The sequence below is a fragment of the Bufo bufo genome, chromosome 7 (assembly GCF_905171765.1).
Source record: "Bufo bufo chromosome 7, aBufBuf1.1, whole genome shotgun sequence".
Lineage (NCBI taxonomy): Eukaryota > Metazoa > Chordata > Amphibia > Anura > Bufonidae > Bufo > Bufo bufo.
In genome coordinates, this window is record NC_053395.1 from 21626883 (window position 1) to 21652040 (window position 25158).

Below are 25158 nucleotides of genomic sequence, written 5' to 3' on the forward strand. Positions count from 1 at the left end.
AGTGATATTCTAATATTGGAATATTGGGGTACTTATTTGTGTCTTGGCCCACCTTCAAAATGAATTCAATAAAATAGGGATCATAATGGGCATAATTATCACCCTACATGCTGGCAGAGATTGGTATGACCCATAGAAAAACAAGAAAACATCCTAAAATAATATCAGTATATTCTCACAGGGTTTCATTCACATGGATCCAGGGGTTTACTTTAATGGACAACCATCCTATGCACAACCCCATTTGAGCCTCTCCTTAATGATAATATCAGCAACAGTTAATGCTTGTTTGATACAGGCTAATATTCTGAGGAGTGATGTTTCGATATAAGAATATTGGAATACATGTCTGTGTCTAGGCCCAGCTTAAAGCTGAGTTCAGAAAATAGGGTACCTTAATGGGCATAAATATCACCCTACACGCTGGGAGACATTGGTATTAAGTCTTAGCATTTGTTTAGTACAGGCTGATATTCTAAGAAGTTATGGTCTGTTGTAGTAATATTAGGGTGCCTATCTGTGTCTAGGCCCACCTTAAAGCTAAATCCACTAAATAGGGTACCATGATGGGCATAAATATCACCCCACACACTGGGAGACACTGGTATTAAGTCTTAGCATTTCTTCAGTACAGGCTGATATTCTAAAGAGTGATGGTCTATTGTAGTAATATTAGGGTACCTATCTGTGTCTAGGCCCACCTTAAAGCTAAATCCACTAAATAGGGTACCTTAATGGGCATAAATATCACCCCACACACTGGGAGACACTGGTATTAAGGCTTAGCATTTGTTCAGTACAGGCTGATATTGTAAAGAGTGATGGTCTATTGTAGTAATATTAGGGTACCTATCTGCGTCTAGGCCCAGATTAAAGTTAAATCTACTAAATAGCGTACCATAATGGGCATAAATATGACCCCACACCCTGGGAGACACTGGTATTAAGTCTTAGCATTTGTTCAGTACAGGCTGATATTCTAAAGAGTGATGGTCTATTGTAGTGATAATAGGGTACCTATCTGTGTCTAGGCTCAGCTTAAAGTTAAATCTACTAAATAGGGTACCATAATTGGCACAAATATCACCCCACACACTGAGATAGACATACTGATATAAGAGAACCTTCTGGAAGAAAATCCAAAATAATTTTTAAATATAATGGGGACATGATCATAGATATAGTATGTCTCCGGTCCTCATTACTCAAGCTCTTGTGTCACTGACTCTTGACAACGTCAATCTCGGCTCATAACTCTCATAATCCTCGTGTGGACTGCAGCCCCGCGGCCGGGGAGGGAGCTTTATTTTTCTTCACTATTTGTGAAGTAAAGATGTTAAACATTTGACGTCCTGCCAAGTATAAAGTGATCCTGGAGGATGCCAGTTATAATGAACACGCTTGCTGCTGTTCGCTATCCTGCACTTTTATTACACAGTATATATGAAATCACACAGGGGCCTGGGGGCGACACAAGATGCTAATCACAGGGCAGGAGATGATGAAAACCTGTGTATCCAAGATGTTAATGTTCTAGTCACGTGTGAAAGCGAAGTGGAATCTGAATACACTTGTTTTGTGTATTTTACTATGTTCTCATGAGAAAGACCCACAGTCTGGTAATTTAAAGGGCCAGTGCATCATATTAATTCCACAGGCCACGCCATCATAAACAACAGGGTACCCAGTGGCAGCATAATGCTACACTCAAACAGCACCAGCATAGTCTGTCATTTACTGTCAATAGGTCCATGCTCTGAGCTGTTTTATATACTGCCCATTGGATATTCCAGAACATTTGATAATCTGGCATCTATTGGGTCTGTTTAATGCCAGCCTAAATATAATCCCTATACTGATCTACTAAGATGATGGTGGTGATGAAATAAGAGTTAATATATTTATCATGCCCGAATGCCCCCACCTGTAGCCTCAACCCCTAAGTTCCTATGATCGCATCTGGCGGTAGGCGGTGGCTGTACGATACAAGAAGTGAAACTTCACATATATTCCCATGCTCTCATTTTTATATATAAATGTCAAAAAATGTGTTTAAAGGGTTCTTCCTAAGTACTGACTATATCGAGCCGAGTACTAGAAAAACTTGAACTGGAAATCCGGGGTGAGGAGAAGGGGGTCTCCAAAGTAACATATACCGTATACAGTGAATACATGAGGATAAATGGCAGTCAAAAGTTGATTATAGGGGAAAATATCCCCCCTCTTCCTCCCTCGGACTATTCTCCATGACCATATTATTTCCTGCATGTTGTGAACTACAACTCCCAGTGTGCCCTGATGGCCTGTGGTTGGAGATTACTTCTGTAAAGAAATGTGGGTGGTAGGTCAAGCTCATAGAATTTACCAATGTGACCTACAGCAAGTCCTGGGGTTAACGGCTGACAACCCTAAGAGTCATCATAAGGGTTGTCACTTTACTCACACTGGACCATGGTTGCTGATGGAAAAAAGCCGTAGCTGAAAAACGCTGCTAAAAGCAACACTCCTGGTAAAACTGAAGCATTGTGTTTTGCCTATTCCACAGACCAGGGGGTGGAGCTTGACACAGAGACTTTCTCTGGTGCGCCTTGTGTCATGCCCCGCCCCCTCAGGCCCTGCACCAGGAATAACACATAAGTATAAGTGTTTTTTTTTAATGGTCTTTGCTGTCGTTTTCTTTACTGAGTTACGTTCTGAGAGGCTGAGGTCACTGGCTTTCTTTTCAGTGTTATCATAGGGTCATTGGGCCTCAAGCCAACCAATCATAATGTGTGATGTTTGTGATAGATCACTGTGACCTTTACCCTCTTTCTCCTGATGCATGATGGGGGAGGAGGAGCTGTACCAGGAAGTCAGACAGTGTGTGAGGGGAACCGGAAGCAGACACATGAGGCTGAGAAGGGATTGCATCTGATAAGGACAGAAGCTGTTTGGAATAAGACTCCTCCATGTAAGAATGCCATAATGTTCTGAGTAATAAACCTTGCTCTGGTTAAGTAGTACATCGGCCTGTGTGTGTAACTTGCTGAGCAGATACTGGCAGCATTGCCAGCGGCACCTGAGAGACACAGAGTGTCCAGGGGACATAACAGTGGCGACGAGGATTGTGGATTTTAGCACACATGGCCTTCATAGGGTTTATTCAACCATTTGATCCTGCAGCTGAGTCATGGATCTCCTGGGTGGAGAGGCTGGAACAGTATATGGAAGCAAATAATGTGACTGTTGAAAAGAAAGTTGCAGTTTTTCTCACTGCATTGGGTCAAGCTGCATATGGAACCCTCAGAGACCTTGTTTCTCCAGACAAGCCAGCCTCTAAGTCAGGGCTCCAGATGGCGACCAAAATGGTCGCCAATGCGACTTGGAATTGCAAAATGGCGACAAGACTTTGTAGTCTTGTCGCCATTTGCGCCTAAACCCTCCGCTGCTCTGCCTCTAAGAAAAAAAGGCTTTCATCCAGCAGAGACACGCTGCAGCCATCTGCTGGATGAAGATCCGCTCGCTCACACTACTCGGCATAGAGGGTGGGCGTGGCTTGGGTTCCCGCATCTTGTGCTTCCGCTTCCAGCAGTCTGCTTCTGAATTCACATGACGTCTGTGAGATCCCGGCCCGGAGTCCTGCTGAGTGCAGGAGCGCACGGCGTCATTGGTTGCTATGACGCCGTGCGCTTCCTGCTGCCGCCGCAGTACAGAGATACACTGGTTACCAGTGTATTACTGTACTACGGCGGCAGCAGGAAGCGCACGGCGTCATAGCAACCAATGACGCCGTGCGCTCCTGCACTCAGCAGGACTCCGGGCTGGGATCTCACAGACGTCGTGTGAATTCGGCACTCCTACATCGCAAATCCTGTCAAGCTCCTAGCAGACCTTGGACTCCAGTTTTCCCTCACAACAAACTGATGTGACTAACAAGTATCAAATTTTGCCGCTTACCCCCTCGCTGCCTGGTTCCTTGGTTTCCAACACCTCAAGTGCCTTTGAATCCAGCCCCATCCACAAAGGCCCCCCTTTTCAGGGACCAGTCCATAGTGTCCTTCCTCCAGACACACCACCTGATCCCCCAAGAACAGACACATTATCCCATCAATGGACCCTTCTGCCTCAGAAACAGAACCAGAGGCGTCTCCACTGAAAAAGTGCAGACTCCTAACATTCCCTCTGAGATCCCTAATGGAGCTTCTCCAAACATTCTCCCCTGGATGGGCTCCCCTCACCCATCCAGCAAAGTAAATCATCCTGAATCAATGGATCTTTCTAAGGGCAAAGAACAGGGCTACAGGTTCAATGGTCGCTCTCGGGCTGAGAGACCTTATAGTCGTAGGTCACGTGGTGATAGGTTATCCAGCTCCAGACACTCAGACTTCGGCCTCTTGCACACGACCGAATGCATTTCGCAGTCTGCAAAAAATGGTTCTGCATAAAATCCGGGTGACGTCCGTGTGCATTCTGTATTTTGCGGAACGGATCAGCCGGGCCCCTAATAGAACAATCCTCTCCTTGTCCGTAATGCGGACAATAATAGGACATGTTCTATTTTTTTGCGGAACAGAAGTACGGACATACAGAAACAGAAAGCACACGGAGTAACTTCCCTTTATTTTGCGGACCCATTGAAATGAATGGTTCTGTATACGGCCCGCAAAAAAAACAACGAATGGAATGGACATGGAAAGAATATACACGTTCGTGTGCATGAGGCCTTAGATGTCTTATATGCTCCTAAGCATCCCAGATATATTATATATATATTTTAAATTTGGCGACTAAAAATTTCATTTGGCTCGTAAATTTTTCAGGTTAGGAGCCAATGGCTCCTTCATATTTTTTTTAGTCTGGAGCCCTGTAAGTCCCTGCCTGAGTTAATTCAGACGCTACATACACACTACAACCCGAAGCCGTTAGAAATCGCAGAGCGGTTTAAATTCTACAGTAGAAGGCAGCAGGCCGGGGAGGATATAAAGACATATATCATTGCTTTACGTAAACTAGCTGCCACTTGTCAGTTTGGAGACTACCTACAGACGGCTCTCCGTGACATGTTCGTCATGGGACTCTGCGACCCAGCCATACAGAAACGTTTACTCACAGAACCCGACTTGACTCTGACGAAAGCCACTGACCTTGCTACGGTCATGGAGTTGCCAACACGGGACGCCACCCTACTGAAGGCACCACCTACAACTCCTGCAAGCCAGTGTGAGGAAATATTCCACACCGCTATCACTCAACGCTCGAGACGGCCGTCCCCTGCCACTCAGCTTAAACCTCGCCACCCTAATTCTTCTGTCTCTGGGACCCCGACTTGCTACCGTTGTGGTAACACTACTCACAGTGCGCCTGCTTGCAAGTTCAAGGATGTCGTTTGTTTTCGCTGTGGAAAGACTGGTCATATTGGGCGCGTTTGCCGCAGCTCTCGCTCCCCGAACACTACCACAAAAGATAGACGTAAACAGACATTCCGTGTGGATATGGACAATAACGGTTTTAGCTCTGATGAGGAGACATGTGTCCAGCATGTTGGACTGTTTCAAGTAGCTGGGAGTACTCCTGCGATTAAAGTGGATGTCACACTCAATGGCTGTCCTGTCTCCATGGATGTTGATACAGGGGCAGCTGTGTCTGTCATTTCATGGACTGATTTAAAGGCATCGGGTCTGTCCCTGCCGCTAAAACCTACAAAGCTCACACTACAAACCTACAGCAAGGAACTACTACAGCCCTTGGGTTATGTAAAACCCCTTGTTACATTAGGCAACCGCAGTCAAAGTCTACGCCTTTATGTTGTAAGGAATGGAGGTCCTCCGCTGTATGGAAGGGACTGGATCAAAGCCCTGGGCATGCCTCCTTTTACCATTGCCCAATGTACATTGCTTTCTAAAGTAGACCATTGGGTGGAATCCCTGAAGTCACGTTTTAAAGAGGTTTTTGAGGACTCTTTGGGCACCGTAAAAGGAAAGATGGCCCACCTCCTCTTGAAGCCTGGTGCTACACCTCGTTTTTGTAAGGCAAGATCAGTACCTTTTGCCTTGCGAAAAAAAGTGGAAGCAGAGCTGGACCACCTATTGGCTGAAAAGATCATAACGAAAGTGGATAGAAGTGAATGGGCATCACCAATTGTGCCTGTCAAGAAAAAGAATGGAGACATTAGGATTTGTGGTGATTTCAGGGTAGCTCTGAACAACCAACTTCTTGTGGATCAATACCCATTGCCTCGACTTGAAGATTTATTTGGCTCACTGGCTGGGGGGCAAAAGTTTACAAAAATAGACTTAAAGCAAGCTTACCTGCAACTGCAAGTACACCCAGATTCACGCCATCTGTTGACCATTAACACTCATAAAGGATTATTCCAGTATAACCGCATGGTTTTTGGCATAGCCCCAGCTCCAGCCATCTGGCAGCGGATCATGGATGAGGTACTGGCAGGAATACCTTTCACCCAATGTCTACTGGATGACATGCTCATCACTGGTCCCACTGATGAAGAACACAGAAAGAATGTTGAAGCTGTGCTAGAGAGACTCCAAAAGTATGGTTTGCGTGTCAATCTTTCAAAATGCGAATTTCTCAAGTCTCAACTGGAGTTTTGTGCCCACACGGTGGACCGACATGGGTTACACACTACTGAAGAAAAGGTAAAGCCCTTACCCATGCCCCTACCCCCCGGAATGTCACCCAGCTTAGGTCCTACCTTGGCCTCCTAAATTACTACCACCGTTTCTTGCCGAACCTAGCACACCAGCTCTACCCATTACATCGCTTACTGGATGCAAGAGCTAAATGGATATGGACAGACAAATGTGAAGAAGCTTTTCGGCTTTCTAAAGAACTCATTCTGTCTTCTCGAGTTCTGGTCCACTATGATTTAAAGAAACCCGTCATCCTGGCTTGTGATGCCTCGCCTTATGGACTGGGTGCCGTGCTTTCCCATCCATGTCATGCCGGATGGCACGGAGCGCCCCATTTCTTTTGCCTCCAGGTCTTTAACCTCAGCAGAACAAAACTACTCCCAGATTGACAAGGAAGCTTTGGCCATTGTATGGGCCACAAAAAAATTTCACGCGTACATCTATGGTCGGGAGTTCACACTTATCACTGACCACAAACCTCTGTTGTCAATACTGAACCCTCAGAAAGGAATTTCTACAACAACCGCATCTCGCTTACAAAGGTACGCTTTATTTTTAGGAGCTTATGCTTATTCTATCAGATACCGCTCCCATGATACCCATGGAAATGCAGATGCATTTTCCAGATTGCCACTAAGAGATGACCACCCACTAAGAGAGGTACGTGTAGTGGAAGTACACAGGCCACAATCTTGCATGTCCACCTCCCTGATTGCCAGACATACAGCCACAGATCCTTTCCTGTCTCAGATATTCTCTTATGTTCAGACTGGATGGCCAGAGAGAGTTTCAGGTGAATTTCGTCCGTACTTTGCCAGAAAATGTGAGCTTGTGACTAATGCTGGTTGCCTACAATGGGGCAATAGAGTGATTGTACCCCAGTACTTGCAATCAACCATGCTAAGGATACTGCATGAAGGCCATCCTGGTGTGGTGCGCATGAAGCAGCGAGCCCGGAGCTATGTTTGGTGGCCACAAATGGATACAGCAATTGAAGATTATGTTGCTCAATGTCCTGGGTGCTGTCAAGCCCAGCGACCCCAAAAGAGAGGAACCCTGCAACCTTGGCCATGGCCAACAGAACCGTGGTCCAGACTCCATCTTGATTTTGCTGGCCCCATCCAGGGTAAAATGTATTTGATCGTGGTAGATGCGCATTCAAAATAGCCGGAGGTTTTTCAAATGCCTTCTATTACCTCAGCTGCTACCATTCTAGTCTTAAGGAAGCTCTTTGCTCAATATGGCTTGCCAACAGCCATAGTCTCCGACAATGGAACTCAATTTACATCGCATGAGTTTCAATCCTTCCTTAGTGGCTTGGGCGTCCAACACTACAAAACAGCTCCTTATCATCCAGCTTCAAATGGGCTGGCAGAACGATTTGTGCAGACATTTAAGAAGCACTTACTGTCCACTCTGGACCAGGTTGGACTGTCAGAAGAGAAGCTGCTGGAATTCTTGATCATGTACCGTAACACGAAACACGCTACTACTGGGCTGTCACCGGCTTTTCTTATGTTTGGCAGGCATCTCCGCACCAAACTTGATTTAGTTCGTCCGCAGGAACAGTCACCAACACCTCCTCCGCCGGGCCGTCTGGGATTCCGTGCCGGTGATCTTGTATGGTCTCGGAATTACAGAGCTTTGCCTCCTTGGCTTCCTGGCGTTATTGATGGAACTCTTGGCAGAAGAATGTACCTTGTCCGCCTGGAGGAAGGCATTTGTGTTCGGCGACACCTTTCACAATTGAGGAAACGCATTTGCCGGCCACTAGTGACAAAACCGACCCCTCTTTCTAACCACCCACCAGAGTCTACTCTGAACTCTGCTGGTGACATATGGCATGGTGTCTGGCATGATCCCACAAGTTTACAACCAAACCCTGAACCGGTTGGTGACCATATTCCTGAGGAGCCCGGACATGTGCCTGGAGTTACAGAGACTGATTTGTCTGTGGGACGCCCACTGACATCTCCAGAACCTTTGACTGACTCTATCCCTCCCGGTGCTGTGCCTCTGCGTAAGTCTACCCGTCAAAGACGTCAAACGCCGCGCTGGCAAAGTGCTGAAATCTTACGGGACACATTGGAGGTCAGGGAACAGAGACAAAGGGCTCATGAAGTGCTGCGGAAATCACAGAACTGAGTTGGAGATACTACTTGCTGAACTGATCTCGCTTGCCTTGTTATGTTATGTGTTCAACATTTGTTCTCTTGTTATGTTTTTTGTTTTTTTTTGGGAAGGAAAGGAGGTGTGATGTTTGTGATAGATCACTGTGACCTTTACCCTCTTTCTCCTGATGCATGATGGGGGAGGAGGAGCTGTACCAGGAAGTCAGACAGTGTGTGAGGGGAACCGGAAGCAGACACATGAGGCTGAGAAGGGATTGCATCTGATAAGGACAGAAGCTGTTTGGAATAAGACTCCTCCATGTAAGAATGCCATAATGTTCTGAGTAATAAACCTTGCTCTGGTTAAGTAGTACATCAGCCTGTGTGTGTAACTTGCTGAGCAGATACTGGCAGCATTGCCAGCGGCACCTGAGAGACACAGAGTGTCCAGGGGACATAACAAATGCAACTTTTATTTTCATAGGACTGGTAAGAAAACTAAAGATAAGGTCTGACTGGTCCACACAATGACCCTATGATAATACTGATTTGCTAAAGCACAAGACCTGGAAGGGTTGTTATGGGAACACAAAAAGAGAAGCTTTTTTCACAAGAGGAGTAACACTGGCTTGGACTGGCCCACAGGGGTACAGGTGAATCCCCGGTGGGCCCCTGAATAAGGTGGGCCCCTAAGATCCCACCCCCTGCACAAGTGGCACATAGCACAATAGAATTACTGTACTACATACAGAGCCTATGTTCATAGAAAAAACTTGATAGATTATTAAAGACACAATCAGATAGCTGAGATGACTTCTAGGTATAGAGGAAAACTGCCAATGTCCTCTTCGACCCAGGACCTACCTTCTCAAAGTTGCTGCAGGGACCCCCATATTCAATCATCTGGTAGCATTTTACTGCTGTGTGAACAGGTAATATTGGAATGTATCCGTACGGTGGGCCCCCAAAATAAATTTTACTGGTGGGCCATAGGCACCCCAGTCCGACACTGGAGTAACGTTAACATCTCATAACCAACACCAAACAATAACCGTATGCAAACATGAGAAAAGAACCAATTCTACCGGACCATAAGATGATGCAAGCCTGAAGCTTATTTACAAGCCAATATAATGGTCCCTATATATAGTACTAGGAGTTGAAAGTTTTCATCTCTGTTCCTTTGTGCTGTGCTGCTGTTTACAAGCACATTCCAGGGTGTAATAAAAGCCGTAGATGAAGATAATTGTCATTATTGTGCTATAAGTCCTCAGCCAATCAGAAGCCAGCATTGTTTTTTATAAGTGACGATCCCTAGCCATATAATGCAGGGAGGTATTCAACCACAAAATTCGCAGTGTAATCATAAAGCTTTTCATGCTTTAGGCATTAGGACCTGCCCATATTAGACACACGGCAGTGCACTCAGTGCACACTTAGGAGAAAACATGTTTTTTGACAACTATAACATGTGCAGTTAACACAGGAGCCCTGGAGCATTTCTGAAAATGTTCTGTGGTATGTCAACTACTATTTTCGGTGTCCCTTATTCTTTCTGATTCTAAAACAGAAAAAAAATGGAACCGCAATGGGGTCTGCACATAGGCGTCTTAAGTCTCCTGGTTATTAGATGTGTAGCACAAGCTATATGCATTATTTTTTATCTAAATTTTTTTTTCCAGATACTGGACTTCTCAGGAATAGTAACATGTAATACTCAATTTACAATAAGGAAGAAACATATTTTTAGAAAGCTATAACATGTGCAGTTAACACAGGAACCCTGGAGCCTTTCTGAGAAAGTTTTGTGGTTTGCTAGGTATATGGAAAAGAAAATGTCAACTAATTTTCTCGATATCCCTTATTCTTTTTTATTCTAAACCAGAAATAAAATGGAACCGCAATGGGGTCTGCAAATAGGCCTCATAAGTCTCCTGCTCATAAGATGTGTAGCACAAGCTATATGAATTATTTTTGATCTGAAATCATAGATTCCTGATACTGGGACTTCTCAGGAATGGTAACATGATAAAGACAAACTTTTAAGGTTACCACTGCTACCAGGCAGCCTGGATCAGATCCTACTAGTTCTAAAATTCTGATGTTTCTTGACTGCGTAAATGTTTTGTAGCTGTTTTAACAAAGCATTTAAAGTGCGTGTAAAATCAAATAGGGCACAGTTTTCATCCGCCAATCCTACTTCAGGCATTACTTTAGCCTCTGCCAGTATAGTACTAACTTAATACAGGCCACCATAAACATTGCCAGTAGTGGGGAATTTAAGTACCCCAAGGCCCTAAAAGCTTAATATCAGATTTCCGGGGAATTAATTTCTGATATTAACTTTATATCAGAGAACTGATTACTAACCAGAAAAATGGAAGTGTAATGGGGTCTTCAAATATGTCTCCTAAAGCTTATATTACGCTGGCAGATCACACTGGCGATTGTCGGGAGGGAAGTGTTCCTTTCCAGCAATCGCCTGCTTGTCAGCAGAGGAGACCTCTGCTATTACATGTAGCGATCTCCTCCTCAGTACAGGGACAAATGATCGTTAATGCCGTCGCTCCTCCTCATAGCGAATCATTGTTTGTTGGCAGCAGATCACGATTAGACACCACGATCTGCTGCAATACAATGATTTTTGAATCTGTTGAAAGATTCCAATTACCCAATGAATAAGCGTTTGCTCGTTCATCGGGTAATCAGTGTCAGCATTACACTGCCAGATCATCACGAACAAGCCTTCATGTATGCTAGAGATGATCTGCAAGATTGTCTGCCAGTGTAATATAAGCAGTATTTGTCCATCTGCTCCTTGGCATTAAACAAGCCTTAATGTTTTGATGTACAACTGGATTTATATGTGAAATCCAATGTGACACAGGCACAATAACATGTTTTGATGCAGAACTGGAAGTCTATGTGAAATCTAATAAGACACAGGTTCTCCTCAGCCTCTCCTACCCCAAACCTTACAGTAGTCTCTGTCAGTATTGCACTGGCACAATACAAGCTACCATAAACATCTCCAGTAGTGGGGAATACATTCCAATGTGACACGGGTACTCTTCAGCCTCTCTTACTCCAAGCATTACAGTAGCTTCTGCCACAATACAAGTTACCATAAAACATCACCAGTAGTGGGGAATATAAGTACCCAAAGCCCTAGAAGGTTAATATCAGATTACTCCTCTCATAGTAATGTTTTAGAGGGCTAAAAAAAATGGAACCGCAATGGGGTCTGCAAATATGCCTCGTAAGTGCCTAACAGATGTCAAGTACAATCTAAAGATAATCTGCTAATGAGACTGGCTCCTAACAAATCGCCTGTATTTTATTAATTCCCCATTTGTATAAACATTCATTAAAATGCTATTAAAACATACATCAAAATATTATACATTAATTATTGACCCAGGTATATATCATGTGGAGCGCACGCATAAAAATTTAGAAAAAATATAAAAAATAGCCGAACAGTTTATTGTAAATGTTTTTGGACGGTGCTTCATTTGATAGATGTTATTGTCCATGTGTAAATATTAGCATCGGATTAATTGCAGCTAGTCCTATATGTCTATTACATATATCCGTGCATTTATATCTTGTACATTCAGTAGGTAGTGTACACGTGGTGTTTTAATCGCTGCACTGGCTGGCACTCTTACTCTCACTCTTGCAGTAATTAAAACCCCACATGTACAGTACAGACCAAAAGTTTGGACACACCTTCTCATTCAAAGAGTTTTCTTTATTTTCATGACTATGAAAATTGTAGATTCACACTGAAGGCATCAAAACTACGAATTAACACATGTGGAATTATATACATAACAAACAAGTGTGAAACAACTGAAAATATGTCATATTCTAGGTTCTTCAAAGTAGCCACCTTTTGCTTTGATTACTGCTTTGCACACTCTTGGCATTCTCTTGATGAGCTTCAAGATGTAGTCTCCTGAAATTGTTTTCACTTCACAGGTGTGCCCTGTCAGGTTTAATAAGTGGGATTTCTTGCCTTATAAATGGGGTTGGGACCATCAGTTGCGTTGAGGAGAAGTCAGGTGGATACACAGCTGATAGTCCTACTGAATAGACTGTTAGAATTTGTATTATGGAAAGAAAAAAGCAGCTAAGTAAAGAAAAACGAGTGGCCATCATTACTTTAAGAAATGAAGGTCAGTTAGTCAGCCGAAAAATTGGGAAAACTTTGAAAGTAAGGGCTATTTGACCATGAAGGAGAGTGATGGGGTGCTGCGCCAGATGACCTGGCCTCCACAGTCACCGGACCTGAACCCAATCGAGATGGTTTGGTGTAAGCTGGACCGCAGAGTGAAGGCAAAAGGGCCAACAAGTGCTAAGCATCTCTGGGAACTCCTTCAAGACTGTTGGAAGACCATTTCAGGTGACTACCTCTTGAAGCTCATTAAGAGAATGCCAAGAGTGTGCAAAGCAGTAATCAAAGCAAAAGGTGGCTACTTTGAAGAACCTAGAATATGACATATTTTCAGTTGTTTCACACTTGTTTGTTATGTATATAATTCCACATGTGTTAATTCATAGATTTGATGCCTTAATAGTCATGAAAATAAAGAAAACTCTTTGAATGAGAAGGTGAGTCCAAACTTTTGGTCTGTACTGTACACTACCTACTGAATGTGCAAGATATGAATGCATGGATATATGTAATATCAAGTCAATCAAAAAATAGACATATAGGACTAGCTGCAATTAATCCGATGCTAATATTTACACATGGACAATAACATCTATCGAATAAATCACCGTCCAAAAACACAGTTACAATAAACTTTTCGGCTATTTTTTATAATTTTTTATTAATTTTTATGCGTGAGCTCCGCGTGATATATACCTGGGTCAATAATTAATGTATAATATTTTGATGTATTTTTTAATAACATTTTAATGAATGTTTGTACAAATGGTGAATTAATAAAATACAGTCGATTTGTTGAGAGCCAGTCTCATAAGCAGATTATTTGTATTTTTTGGTGCTGTAGGGTGAACGGCAGACTGTGCTTTACAAAAACGGGTGAGTTCCCTCAGCGTGTGAATATTTAAACAATCTAAAGATATCCTATTTGGTCTGAAAACAGGTGAATCCTGATACTGTTCCTTCTCAGCACACAGGGACAATAACACTGAAGCCTGGTGAATGAGGATGCTTGACTGGTTTACGTTTAATGTTTTGATGCAGAAGTGGATATCTATGTGAAATCCAATGGGACACAGGTTGTCCTCAGCATCTTCTACCCCAGGCATTCCAATAGCCTCTGCCGCATAGCACTGACTCCATGCTAGTTCCACTGGAGTATATTTCGTGTTCTATTTCACTTCTTCGATTTATCGCTCAACCACAGAGGACAGCAGATTACAGTCAGAGATTTCACTTCAATTCTAATTAGTGACAAGGTAATGAGGACGTAATGGCAGCTGTTGTAAATCTAGTCGTGATGGGTACAGACAATATTATACCACCGCTCATCACTGTAGCCTCCCCCCAATGTCGCTACCTTCTCCTCCTCATCTTGTAGGAGCACACGATGGGTTTTGGCGATGGAGTTGGATTTGTAATAGTCCACCAGTTCGTTCAGGGAGGTGAACTTCGTCTCCCACAGGTAGTATGTTCCATTTTGCTCTCTCAGTACTTTGAAGTGCTGGACGTGGTGGCCATAGCTGGAGAGACAATGCAGAACAAACATGAAGACAGTTTATTTGAGACAAGAATTTTTTTAAACTTTTTGGGGTGGTATTGTTCCTACAAAATATATTTTTGGAAAACGCAAAAGTATGTTACGTCTCATACTCCAATTTTAGAGAAAAAGTGGCTATTCTCACTTTGTGATCCCACGAATTATTCAGGAAATACCAAAACCACAATAAAATCCAAGCTTCGCAAAAAAGAGCTTTATTCTAATGATCATGGAAACCAGTTATACTAGAACACAAATATTATGTCCTACTGTTAATGATTAAACCGCGTGATCAGTTCGGAGCTTCTTATAGCCCGGAAAACAAGTAGCAAAAATGCCGCTATTATGAGGTGCAATAAATGTAGTAGTAATAACCATCACCCTGGATTACAGCTCCACAACGGATGCACCTGTGTAGGTGTATGGCCAGGCATGCTGGGGGATGTAGTTTTTCAATAGCTGGAGACCACTGCTATAAATATATACAGTGGATATAAAAAGTCTACACACCCCTGTTAAAATGTCAGGTTTCTGTGATGTAAAAAAAATGAGACAAAGATAAATCATTTCAGAACTTTTTCCACCTTTAATGTGACCTATAAACTGTACAACTCAATTGAAAAACAAACTGAAATCTTTTAGGTAGAGGGAAGATAACAAAACAGTCAGGAGAATGGGACAAAAGAATTTCCAAGGCATTAGATATACCATGGAACACAGTGAAGACCGTCATCATCAAGTGGAGAAAATATGGCACAACTGGGACATCACCAAGAACTGGACGTCCCTCCAAAACTGATGAAAAGACGAGAAGAAAACTGGTCTGGGAGGCGACCAAGAGGCCTACAGCAACATTAAAGGAGCTGCAGGAATATCTGGCAAGTCCTGGCTGTGTGGTACATGTGACAACAATCTCCCGTATTCTTCATATGTCTGGGCTATGGGGTAGAGGGGCAAGACGAAAGCCTTTTCTTACGAAGAAAAACATCCAAGCCAGGCTACATTTTGCAAAAACACATCTGAAGTCTCCCAAAAGCATGTGGGAAAAGGTGTTATGGTCTGATGAAACCAAAACAACACTGCACATCACCAAAAGAACACCATACATGGTGAAGCATGGTGGTGGCAGCATCATGCCAAGGGGCTGTTTCTCTTCAGCTGGAACTGGGGCCTTAGTTAAACTAGAGGGAATTATGAACAGTTCCAAATACCAGTCAATATTGGCACAGAACCTTCAGGCTTCTGCTAGAAAGCTGAACATGAAGAGGAACTTCATCTTTCAGCATGACAACGACCCAAAGCATACATCCAAATCAACAAAGGAATGGCTTCACCAGAAGAAGATTAAAGTTTTGGAATGGCCCAGCCAGAGCCCAGACCTGAATCCGATTGAAAATCTGTGGGGTGATCTGAAGAGGGCTGTGCCCAGGAGATGCCCTCACAATCTGACAGATTTGGAGTGTTTTTGCAAAGAAGAGTGGACAAATCTTGCCAAGTCAAAATGTGCCATGCTGATAGACTCATACCCAAAAAGATTGAGTGCTGTAATAAAATCAAAAGGTGCTTCAACAAAGTATTAGTTTAAGGGTGTGCACACTTATGCAACCATATTATTTTATTTTTTCTTCCCTCTGCCTAAAAGATTTCAGTTTGTTTTCCAATTGAGTGGTACAGTTTATAGGTCACATTAACGCCTTCAACCCCGGGCCTGTTTTCACCTTCCTGCCCAGGCCATTTTTTGCAAATCTGACATGTGTCACTTTATGTGGTGATAACTTTAAAACGCTTTTACTTATCCAGGCCATTCTGAGATTGTTTTCTCGTCACATATCGTACTTCATGACAGTGGTAAAAATAAGTAAAAAAAGAATCATTTTTATTCATAAAACTTCAATTTCTCTACTTTTATAATAGATAGTAATACCTTCAGAAATAGTAATTACTTTATATTCCCCATATGTCTACTTCATGTTTGGAAGATTTTAAAAATGACATTTTATTTTTCTGGGACGTTAGAAGACTTAGAAGTTTGGAAGCAAATCTTGAAATTCTTCAGAAAATTTCCAAAACCCACTTTTTAAGGACCAGTTCAGGTCTGAAGTCACTTTGTGAGGCTTACATAATAGAAACTGTGGCGAGGCCAGGAGATCCGTTACAGAAACCACCCAAAAATAACCCCATTTTAGAAACTACACCCCTCAAGGTATACAAAACTGATTTTACAAACTTTGTTAAGCCTTTAGGTGTTCCACAAGAATTGATGGAAAATGGAGATGAAATTTCCGAATTTCACTTTTTTGGCAGATTTTACATTTTAATCAATTTTTTCCAGTAGCAAACCAAGAGTTAACAGCCAAATAAAACTCAATATTTATTACCCTGATTTTGCGGTTTACAGAAACACCCCACATGTGATCGTAAACTGCTGTACGGGCACACAGCAGGGCACAGAAGGAAAGGAACGCCATATGGTTTTTGGAAGGCAAATTTAGCTGAACTGGTTTTTAGATGCCATGTCCCATTTGAAGCCCCCCTGATGCACCCCTAGAGTAGAAACTCAAAAAAGTGACCACATTTTGGAAACTACGGGATAAGGTGCCAGTTTTATTGGTACTATTTTGGAGTACATATGATTTTTAATTGCTCTATATGAAGTTTTTTGTGAGGCAAGCGAACAAAAAATAGATGTTTTGGCACAGTTTTTATTTTTTATTTTTACAGCATTTACCTGAGAGATTAGGTCATGTGACTTTTTTATAGAGCAGATCGTTACGCACGTGGCAATACCTAATATGCCTACTTTTTCTTATTTATTTAAGTTTTACACAATAATAGCATTTTTGAAACCAAAATAATGATATTTTAGTGTCTCCATAGTCTGAGAGCCATAGCTTTTTTTATTTTTTGACCGATTCTCTCAGGTAGGGTCTCATTTTTTGCGGGATGAGGTGACGGTCTGATTAGTACTATTTTGAGGGGTATACACCTTTTTCATTACTTGCTGTTGCAATTTTTATGATGTAATGTGACAAAAATTGCTTTTTTTATACTTTTTTTTTATTTTTTACGGTGTTCATCTGAGTGGTTAGGTCATGTGATATTTTTATAGAGCTGTTTGTTATGGGCGTGGCGATACCTAATATGTATACTTTTTAAAAAATTTTCACTTTAGCACAATAAAAGCAGTTTTGAAGCAAAAAATAATCATATTTTAGTGTCTCCATAGTCTGAGAGCCATAGCTTTTTTATTTTTTGACCGATTCTCTTAGGTAGGGTCTCATTTTTTGCGGGATGAGGTGACAGTCTGATTGGTACTATATTGGGGGGCATACGCCTTTTTCATCACTTGCTGTTGCAATTTTTGTGATGTAATGTGACAAAAATGGCTTTTTTTTTACACAGTTTTTATTTTTATTTTTTTACGGTGTTCATCTGAGTGGTTAGGTCTTTTTCACTTTAGCAAAATAATAGCAGTTTTGAAACAAAAAAAATGATGTTTTAGTGTCTCCATGTTCTGAGAGCTACTGTATAGTTTTTTTTATTTTTTTTAACGATTGTCTTAGGTAGTGGCTAATTTTTTGTGGGATGAGGTGATGGTTTTATTGATACCCTTTTGGGGGGCATACGCCTTTTTGATCGCTTGGTGTTGCACTTTTTGTGATGTAAAGTGACAAAAATTGCTTTTTTTTTTACACTTTTTTTATTTTATTTTTTATGGTGTTTATCGGACAGGGTGGATCATGTGATATATTTATAGAGCCGGTCATTACGGATGCGGCGATACCTAATATGTGTGGGTTTAGTTTTTTTTTCCGTTTTTTATTATAAAATAGGGGGAAAGGGGCGTTTTTTTACTTTATTAATTTTATTACTTTATTAATTTTATTAAAAACACTTTTTTTTTTACTTTACTTTATTTATGACATTCACTTTTGGGGGTCTGATCCCCTCTGCAATGCATTACAATACATCTGTATTGTAATGCATTGCCTGTTAGTGTATGACACTGAATCATACACTAACAGGTTGCCTAGGAGACGGGCCTGAGGCTGGATCTCCTCGGCTCCCGTAGAAGGCAGTTACCGATGCCGTGCAAGGCATTGGGCAGCCTCTGCATGGCATCGGGCTGCCTTGTGTCGCATTATTGGGGCACTATGGGGCATCTACTGAGGCCACAAATAAGGGGCATTTTATATAGGGGGCTCTGTATAGGGGTATTTTACACTGGGGCACATTATGGTGGGTACTATGGGCTCATCTATGGGGGCACTAAGAAGGGGCATTTTATACTGGGACATTATGGGGGCACAATGGGGACATTAGCTCAACTGGGGGCATTAAAAGGGGGTATTTTTTGCACTGGCACATTATAAGGAGAATTATTACTACTGGGGGCATTATGATGGGCTTTATTACTACTGGGGGTCTATGGGGAACATGATTACTAGTATGGGCACTATGGGAGCATTATTACTTCTGGGGCACAGTGGGGACATGTTGGGGGCACTGTAGGAGCACTATTACTACCATGTGTGCTCTAGCAGAGAATTATTCCTATGAGTGGGACTTTTGGGAGCACTATTACTGTGGGGGCACCTTGGCACAGTATCAGCTTACCACAATTATTTTGGGGGACGTTATGTTTACACTATTAGTGTCAGGGGCACTATTTGCTGGGCGCAGTTATTTTAAGGCACTGTGTGCCAATAATTATTGAAGGGCACTATCTGCATGGTACTACTATTATGAGGTGGTTTATCTGTTTCTGCAGTATAGTATTGGGGAGCACAGCGGCACAGTATTGGGGGTGGTAGGATGATTTGTCCAGAAGATGGGAGGATGATGGAAAAGTAGTAAACTAAGATTTGGTTTGTCAAACTGCAGAGACGAGAAATGGCTGAAAAATGGTGGTCTGGTCTGAAGGTCTGAAAGGAGAAGATGAGGAAAGAGACGTCACTGGATGTAAGAGGTATGTGGCGCTGTATTACCCTGTATGTAGGGGTGGATGGAGGGGTTAGTAGTACAGTACTATCTGCACATTGTAAAAGAAAAAAAAAGTAATCTGCAAAATACTATGTATTTGTGTCAGAAGTTGTGCTTTTTTAATTTTTTGAATAATGATACAGCCATTTGATTTGATACTTTTGTGCTGATTCTTTTTTCTGCTCTATATTAAGGGACACTATAGTCACCAGAACCACAACAGCTAAACGTAGTAGTTCTGGTGCCTATAGCATGTCTCTGCAAGCTTTTTAATGTAAACACTGCCTTTTCAGAAAAAAAGACAGTATTTACATTACTGCCGAGGAACACCTCTAGTGGCCTCTCATCATTATTAAAGTTTACTACTCTACGAGGTGTGTGGATTTTTGTGTGTGTGTGTGCTGTGGTGGAGGGCGTGATTGCATGCTAGGGTGTGGGAAGACGGGATCCAGGGGGCCCAAGTAAATTCTTGCCCAGGGTCCAATCAATAGTAAAGATGGCCCTACCACTCTTGCTCACTCGCTGGGACGGGTGGGAAAGGACTTCTATGTGATTGACCTATCTGATGACTACCGTGTACCCCCTTAGCCAGATGAGTACCACACTTGAAAACATTATGCCCACCTAAAGCACCTCACCATACCTAAAACTACTCACTTGGAATGTAGCAGGGTTAAACACTCCAACAAAGAGAAGGAAGGTAGTGACACACCTTAAGCGATTCAAACCAGACATTGTGTTTCTCCAGGAAACACATTGGAAAGCGTCCTCCTGGTCTACTCTTAAGGCCTGTTGGCTCTCTGAGTGCTTGACGGCTTCGCATACTTCTAAGTCCAGGGGAGTTGCGATACTGTTTAAGCAAGGTCTAAGATATGAGATACAGGACTCATTGGCGGATCCAGCAGGACGCCACCTCCTTTTAGATGTCCTGATAGAACATGTACCATATTCCTTGCTAAACATATACTGTATGCCCCTAACTCCTCAGAGTCAGCTTTTTTAACTACGATATCAGAGGTCCTCACCAACCGTCCAATACCACACTAGACCCACAGCTTGGCAGATCCCACACTAGATCATAGAGATCCCCGGCTTCTCGTGTGGTATTACAGTTTATGGATAGACTGCACTTATGTGATACATGGAGAACGGTACATAACGACACCAGAGAATATAGTTGTTATTCTAAAACTCACAACCTAATTCTGACCTCAATCACCTTATTAGATAATTTAATAGATGTTACCATACACCCCATAGCAATTTTGGACCACGCCCCGGTTACAGTCACGATTTAGGCACTCCAACCACAAACACGGTCCCGCATATCTCTCCGAGTCGGAGGACTTTGGGGCATATCTTAAAGTCCATTGGACTAATTATCTGGATGACAATGACATTCATCTAAATGATACCCAACTTTTTTGGGTGACCTCCGAGGTGGTCATGCGTGGCCATGTAATAGCACATAAAAAGAAACAGGCTAGGGAGCGCTTTGACTTGCTGAACTCTGGTCTTTTGTTAGCCCAGCGAGCCCACACAGAAGCCCCTACACCTCAAACAAGACAAGCGTTTTTAGACGCAAAGTCATTATTAGATACGTTTGTTCAGGGACAGGCACACTGGTTCACCCGATGTATACAGAACAAGTACTTCCGTTGGGGAAATAGGGCAGGAACATTACTTGCCTCTCTTACCAAACCCTTTAAAAGTAATAAACCAATAACCTGTATTAAGGTGTTCAATAATTTTTATTGAGTTTTAACAAAAGAGAATAGCACAATAGACAAAAGTGCGTAGAGCGCAATTACAGTATCACATAAGGTAACACAATATAGTGCAAAAAATAGGCGTACATGGCCAATAACCTGTATTAAATGCCCGGAAACAGACCATCTGTACTCCACGAGGTCTTCTTTAAATAATATGAGGACCTCCACAGGGCCTCCCCTACGAATCAGGAGGGGATGCGGTCTTTACTGGATTCCTTGCACATGCCCTCCCTATCTGAGGAACAGAGAGCGTATACTTAGATGCAGGAGGAGGAGGTGAAACGAGCTATTTCCGGATCCCATAACCGTAAAACGGCAGGACCAGATGGCCTGACGGCAGAATATTATAAAATGCTGTCAACCAGAGATCATTCCCGTCTGGACAACTCTGTACCCTCAGATATACAGTAGACCATTTCACGGAGTCTAGGGTGATTGTGCTTCCTAAGTCAAATAAAAACCATGACCTACCGCAGTCCTATAGGCCAATTGCCTTAATGAACCAGGATTATAAACTCCTAGCTAAAATTATTGCCAATAGAATGCAAACCTTTTTCCCTTGATTCACCCCATTCAAATGGGTTTTACACAGGGGAGACATGCGGTTAACAATGTACGTCGTGTGGTGGCAGCTACGGTCGCAGCTCAAAATCCCATGCGGACCCAAGTGCTTCTTCTCAGTCTGGATGCTGAAAAAGCATTTGACAAGGTGTGACAGTTTATAATCAATAGGTACACTGATATAACAACCATGATAACCATTAATGGGAAGAATTCACCGGTTTTAGATCTCTTTAGAGGCACGAGGCGGGGATGCCCCCTATACCCGATTTTTTTTAATTTGTCCTTGGACCCGCTCTTGTACCGTCTTCATGCCACGCATAGTTTTCGTGGGGTGAGGATAGGTAACAGTGAAATGATAGCAGCGGCGTTTGCGGACGATGTTCTGTTGACGATCTCTGATCCTAAAGACTCGCTCGAGGCGCTGCTAGCTGAACTCCAAGATATTGGCTCCTCAGGACGGCAGTACAATTACATCTAATGCACTGGAAAAGCTGAAGGACCTGTGGTGACATCACAGATCATGTGACCAGTAAAACAGGCAGTGGTTGAGAAGGACCTGCAATGATGTTACCATCATGTGACCATCAATTTGGACAAAACGGAGGCATTACTTCTGAGTGGACCCAAAAGACCGACCTGGACTAGGGCTTTCCCGTTTTCATGGAAGGATAGGGCCATAGCATACTTGGGGGTTTCCATCCCTTAAGAAAAGCATCTAAATGATATAATTATAACGTGAGACCTTAGCTTTCCTCCCTAGAGTCTACTCTCACGGTCTGGAAACACGTCTCGCTATCCTATGTGGGAAGAATAAATCTCCTTAAAATGACCGAGTTTCCCAAGTTAATATACAAGCTTCAAATGTTGCCTATTTACCTTTGACCCAAGGATAAAAAGCGAATAAACTACCTATATAGGACATTTATTTGGAATGGGAGACGCCCCACAATAGCCTGGCACATACTGCAACAGCCCAAACTAAACGGGGGTTTAAATTTTCCTAATATTAAACTGTACAATATTGCGGCCCTGATGAGAGTGGTGCGGGATTGGCTACACTCCTCATCGCGATATTAATCCTTCACACCGCACATAGCACTGCCAAATCTACTACATACCTCACATGGGACTCTTCCCCAAATGGTGAAGGATAACCCATTTCTCATGACGATGTGGCGAGCATGGTGCACGTCGAGGGGTCTGTGTAAAACGCACTCTTCATTCTCAACACAATTAACTTTGGTGTTGAATCCCTCTTTTCAGTATGGGTCTTCGCACTCAGTCTACGCAAGGCATCACCAACATAGATAAACTCATAAATGCGCAAACTAAGTCGGTTAAACCGATCCATGAGTTACAGAGAGAATACCCAGATATAGCTTTTTCCTTTTTCTTGTATTTGCAGGCATAGAGTTACATTACTAAGGTAATCTCCTCTATGCCACATACTAAGTGGAGTCCATATTTGAAAAGCCCTAGCTCGGTTAATTTCGGGTAATTATAAGTTCCTACACGTACCTTTTGATTATACTGTATCCAAAGTCTCTAGACTTTTTTTTTTTTTTTAGATCATTCCGAGCATTCTTCTTTTCTTTTTGTTGTTTAAAATCTTTATTTTTATTTTCTCCTTGTTTGCTGATAATACACCAAACCATACTTAATGTCTATATAACGAGAAAATGCCTTAGAAAATTACTCGCCTAACACTGGCAGACCGTATATGCCCATAACACCTCGGATTTGACAGGGACAGGTATTCATATCTACTACTGTGATAACTTCGCTTGAACTGAAAGTGCGGTATTAACTAGATAGCCTGTCTGTATGACTCTGGAGAACCGTAGATGACAAACATGTTTTGGACTTGTCAAAAACAGACATTGTTATGTGATATGATGACAAAAGTTTTCTTTTCTCCCTTTCTTTCATCTGTATGTTTATTTTTTTGAAATTGAACACTCAATAAAAACAGTTAAAAAAAAAAAAAAAACACACATGGGGTCAATGCTGCAGCCCAATCTTCATCTCCCCTGAATTCTGCCACTACGGGAGCGTCTAGAGGCCCCCGCCAGTCCTGCTGAAATCGCGGGTTGGGGCAGGTTTAGTTTATCTCTACAATCTGTATGTTATGCTGAGTTCAGTACTTTCTGCTCTTATCATCATTTCTGTTTCCTGATCTTTTTGACAATATTTCCTTTCCACACATTTGCAGGATGTCATGATGTGAATTATCCACATTCTACTAAATAGCCACAAAAATTGCAAAAATTAGATTTTATTCGCAACAACGCACTTTACTGTGCCTCTAAATACCACTTTATAGGACAGTCTACACATAAAACAACAGTCTATAACTCAAAACAACAGCCCATAGCACAAAACAACAGTCTGTAACGCAAAACAACAGCTACAACACAAAATAACAGTCTAAAACAGAGAACAACAGTCTACAACTCAAAACAACAGTCTACAACTCAAAACAACAGTCTACAACTCAAAACAACAGTCTACAACACAAAACAACATTCTACAACACAAAACAACAGTCTACAACACAAAACAACAGTCTACAACACAAAACAACATTCTACAACACAAAACAACAGTCTACAACACAAAACAACAGTCTATAACTCAAAACAACAGTCTACAACATAAAACAACAGTCTATAACGCAAATCAACTGTCTACAACACAGAACAACAGTCTATAACACAAAACAACAGTCTACAACACAGGACAACAGTCTACAACACAAAACAACAGTCTACAACATAGGACAACAGTCTATAACTCAAAACAACAGTCTACAATAGAAAACAACAGTCTACAACGGAAAACAACAGTCTATAACTCAAATCAACTGTCTACAACACAGAACAACAGTCTACAACACAAAACAACAGTCTACAACACAAAACAACAGTCTACAACGCAAAACAACAGTCTACAACATAGGACAACAGTCTATAACTCAAAACAACAGTCTACAATAGAAAACAACAGTCTATAACTCAAATCAACTGTCTACAACACAGAACAACAGTCTACAACACAAAACAACAGTCTACAACGCAAAACAACAGTCTACAACATAGGACAACAGTCTACAACATAGGACAACAGTCTACATCACAAAACAACAGTCTACAACACAAAAGCTCAGTCATATAAGAAATGACTCGGCTCGCTGTGGCTTCATTAATAAGACACATTTTGCTTCTGGAGAAAGACGCTGTAAGTCCTGCAGGTTACGTAAGTGGGTGTGGATCGTGTAATCCTGCTACTATTCTCCATAGACTTCCTTCCCCTGCAGCTCCCTCTGGAAATAAGAGGCCAGAACCAGAACTGCAGCTGTGATGTGATGGTCAGGTTACTA

General features: G+C 42.2%; 1 protein-coding gene across 2 annotated transcripts in view; it reads right to left on the reverse strand.

Annotated features, from left to right (window-relative positions):
* Positions 1-25158, reverse strand: part of LOC121007512 (GRB2 related adaptor protein) — a 57288-nt gene that overhangs the window by 2385 nt on the left and 29745 nt on the right. For both annotated transcript variants that reach the window (XM_040439482.1, XM_040439481.1), the window contains exon 5: positions 14281-14443. In XM_040439482.1, coding sequence (XP_040295416.1) covers positions 14281-14443 — 163 coding nt within the window. The remainder of the gene's footprint in view (positions 1-14280; positions 14444-25158) is intronic.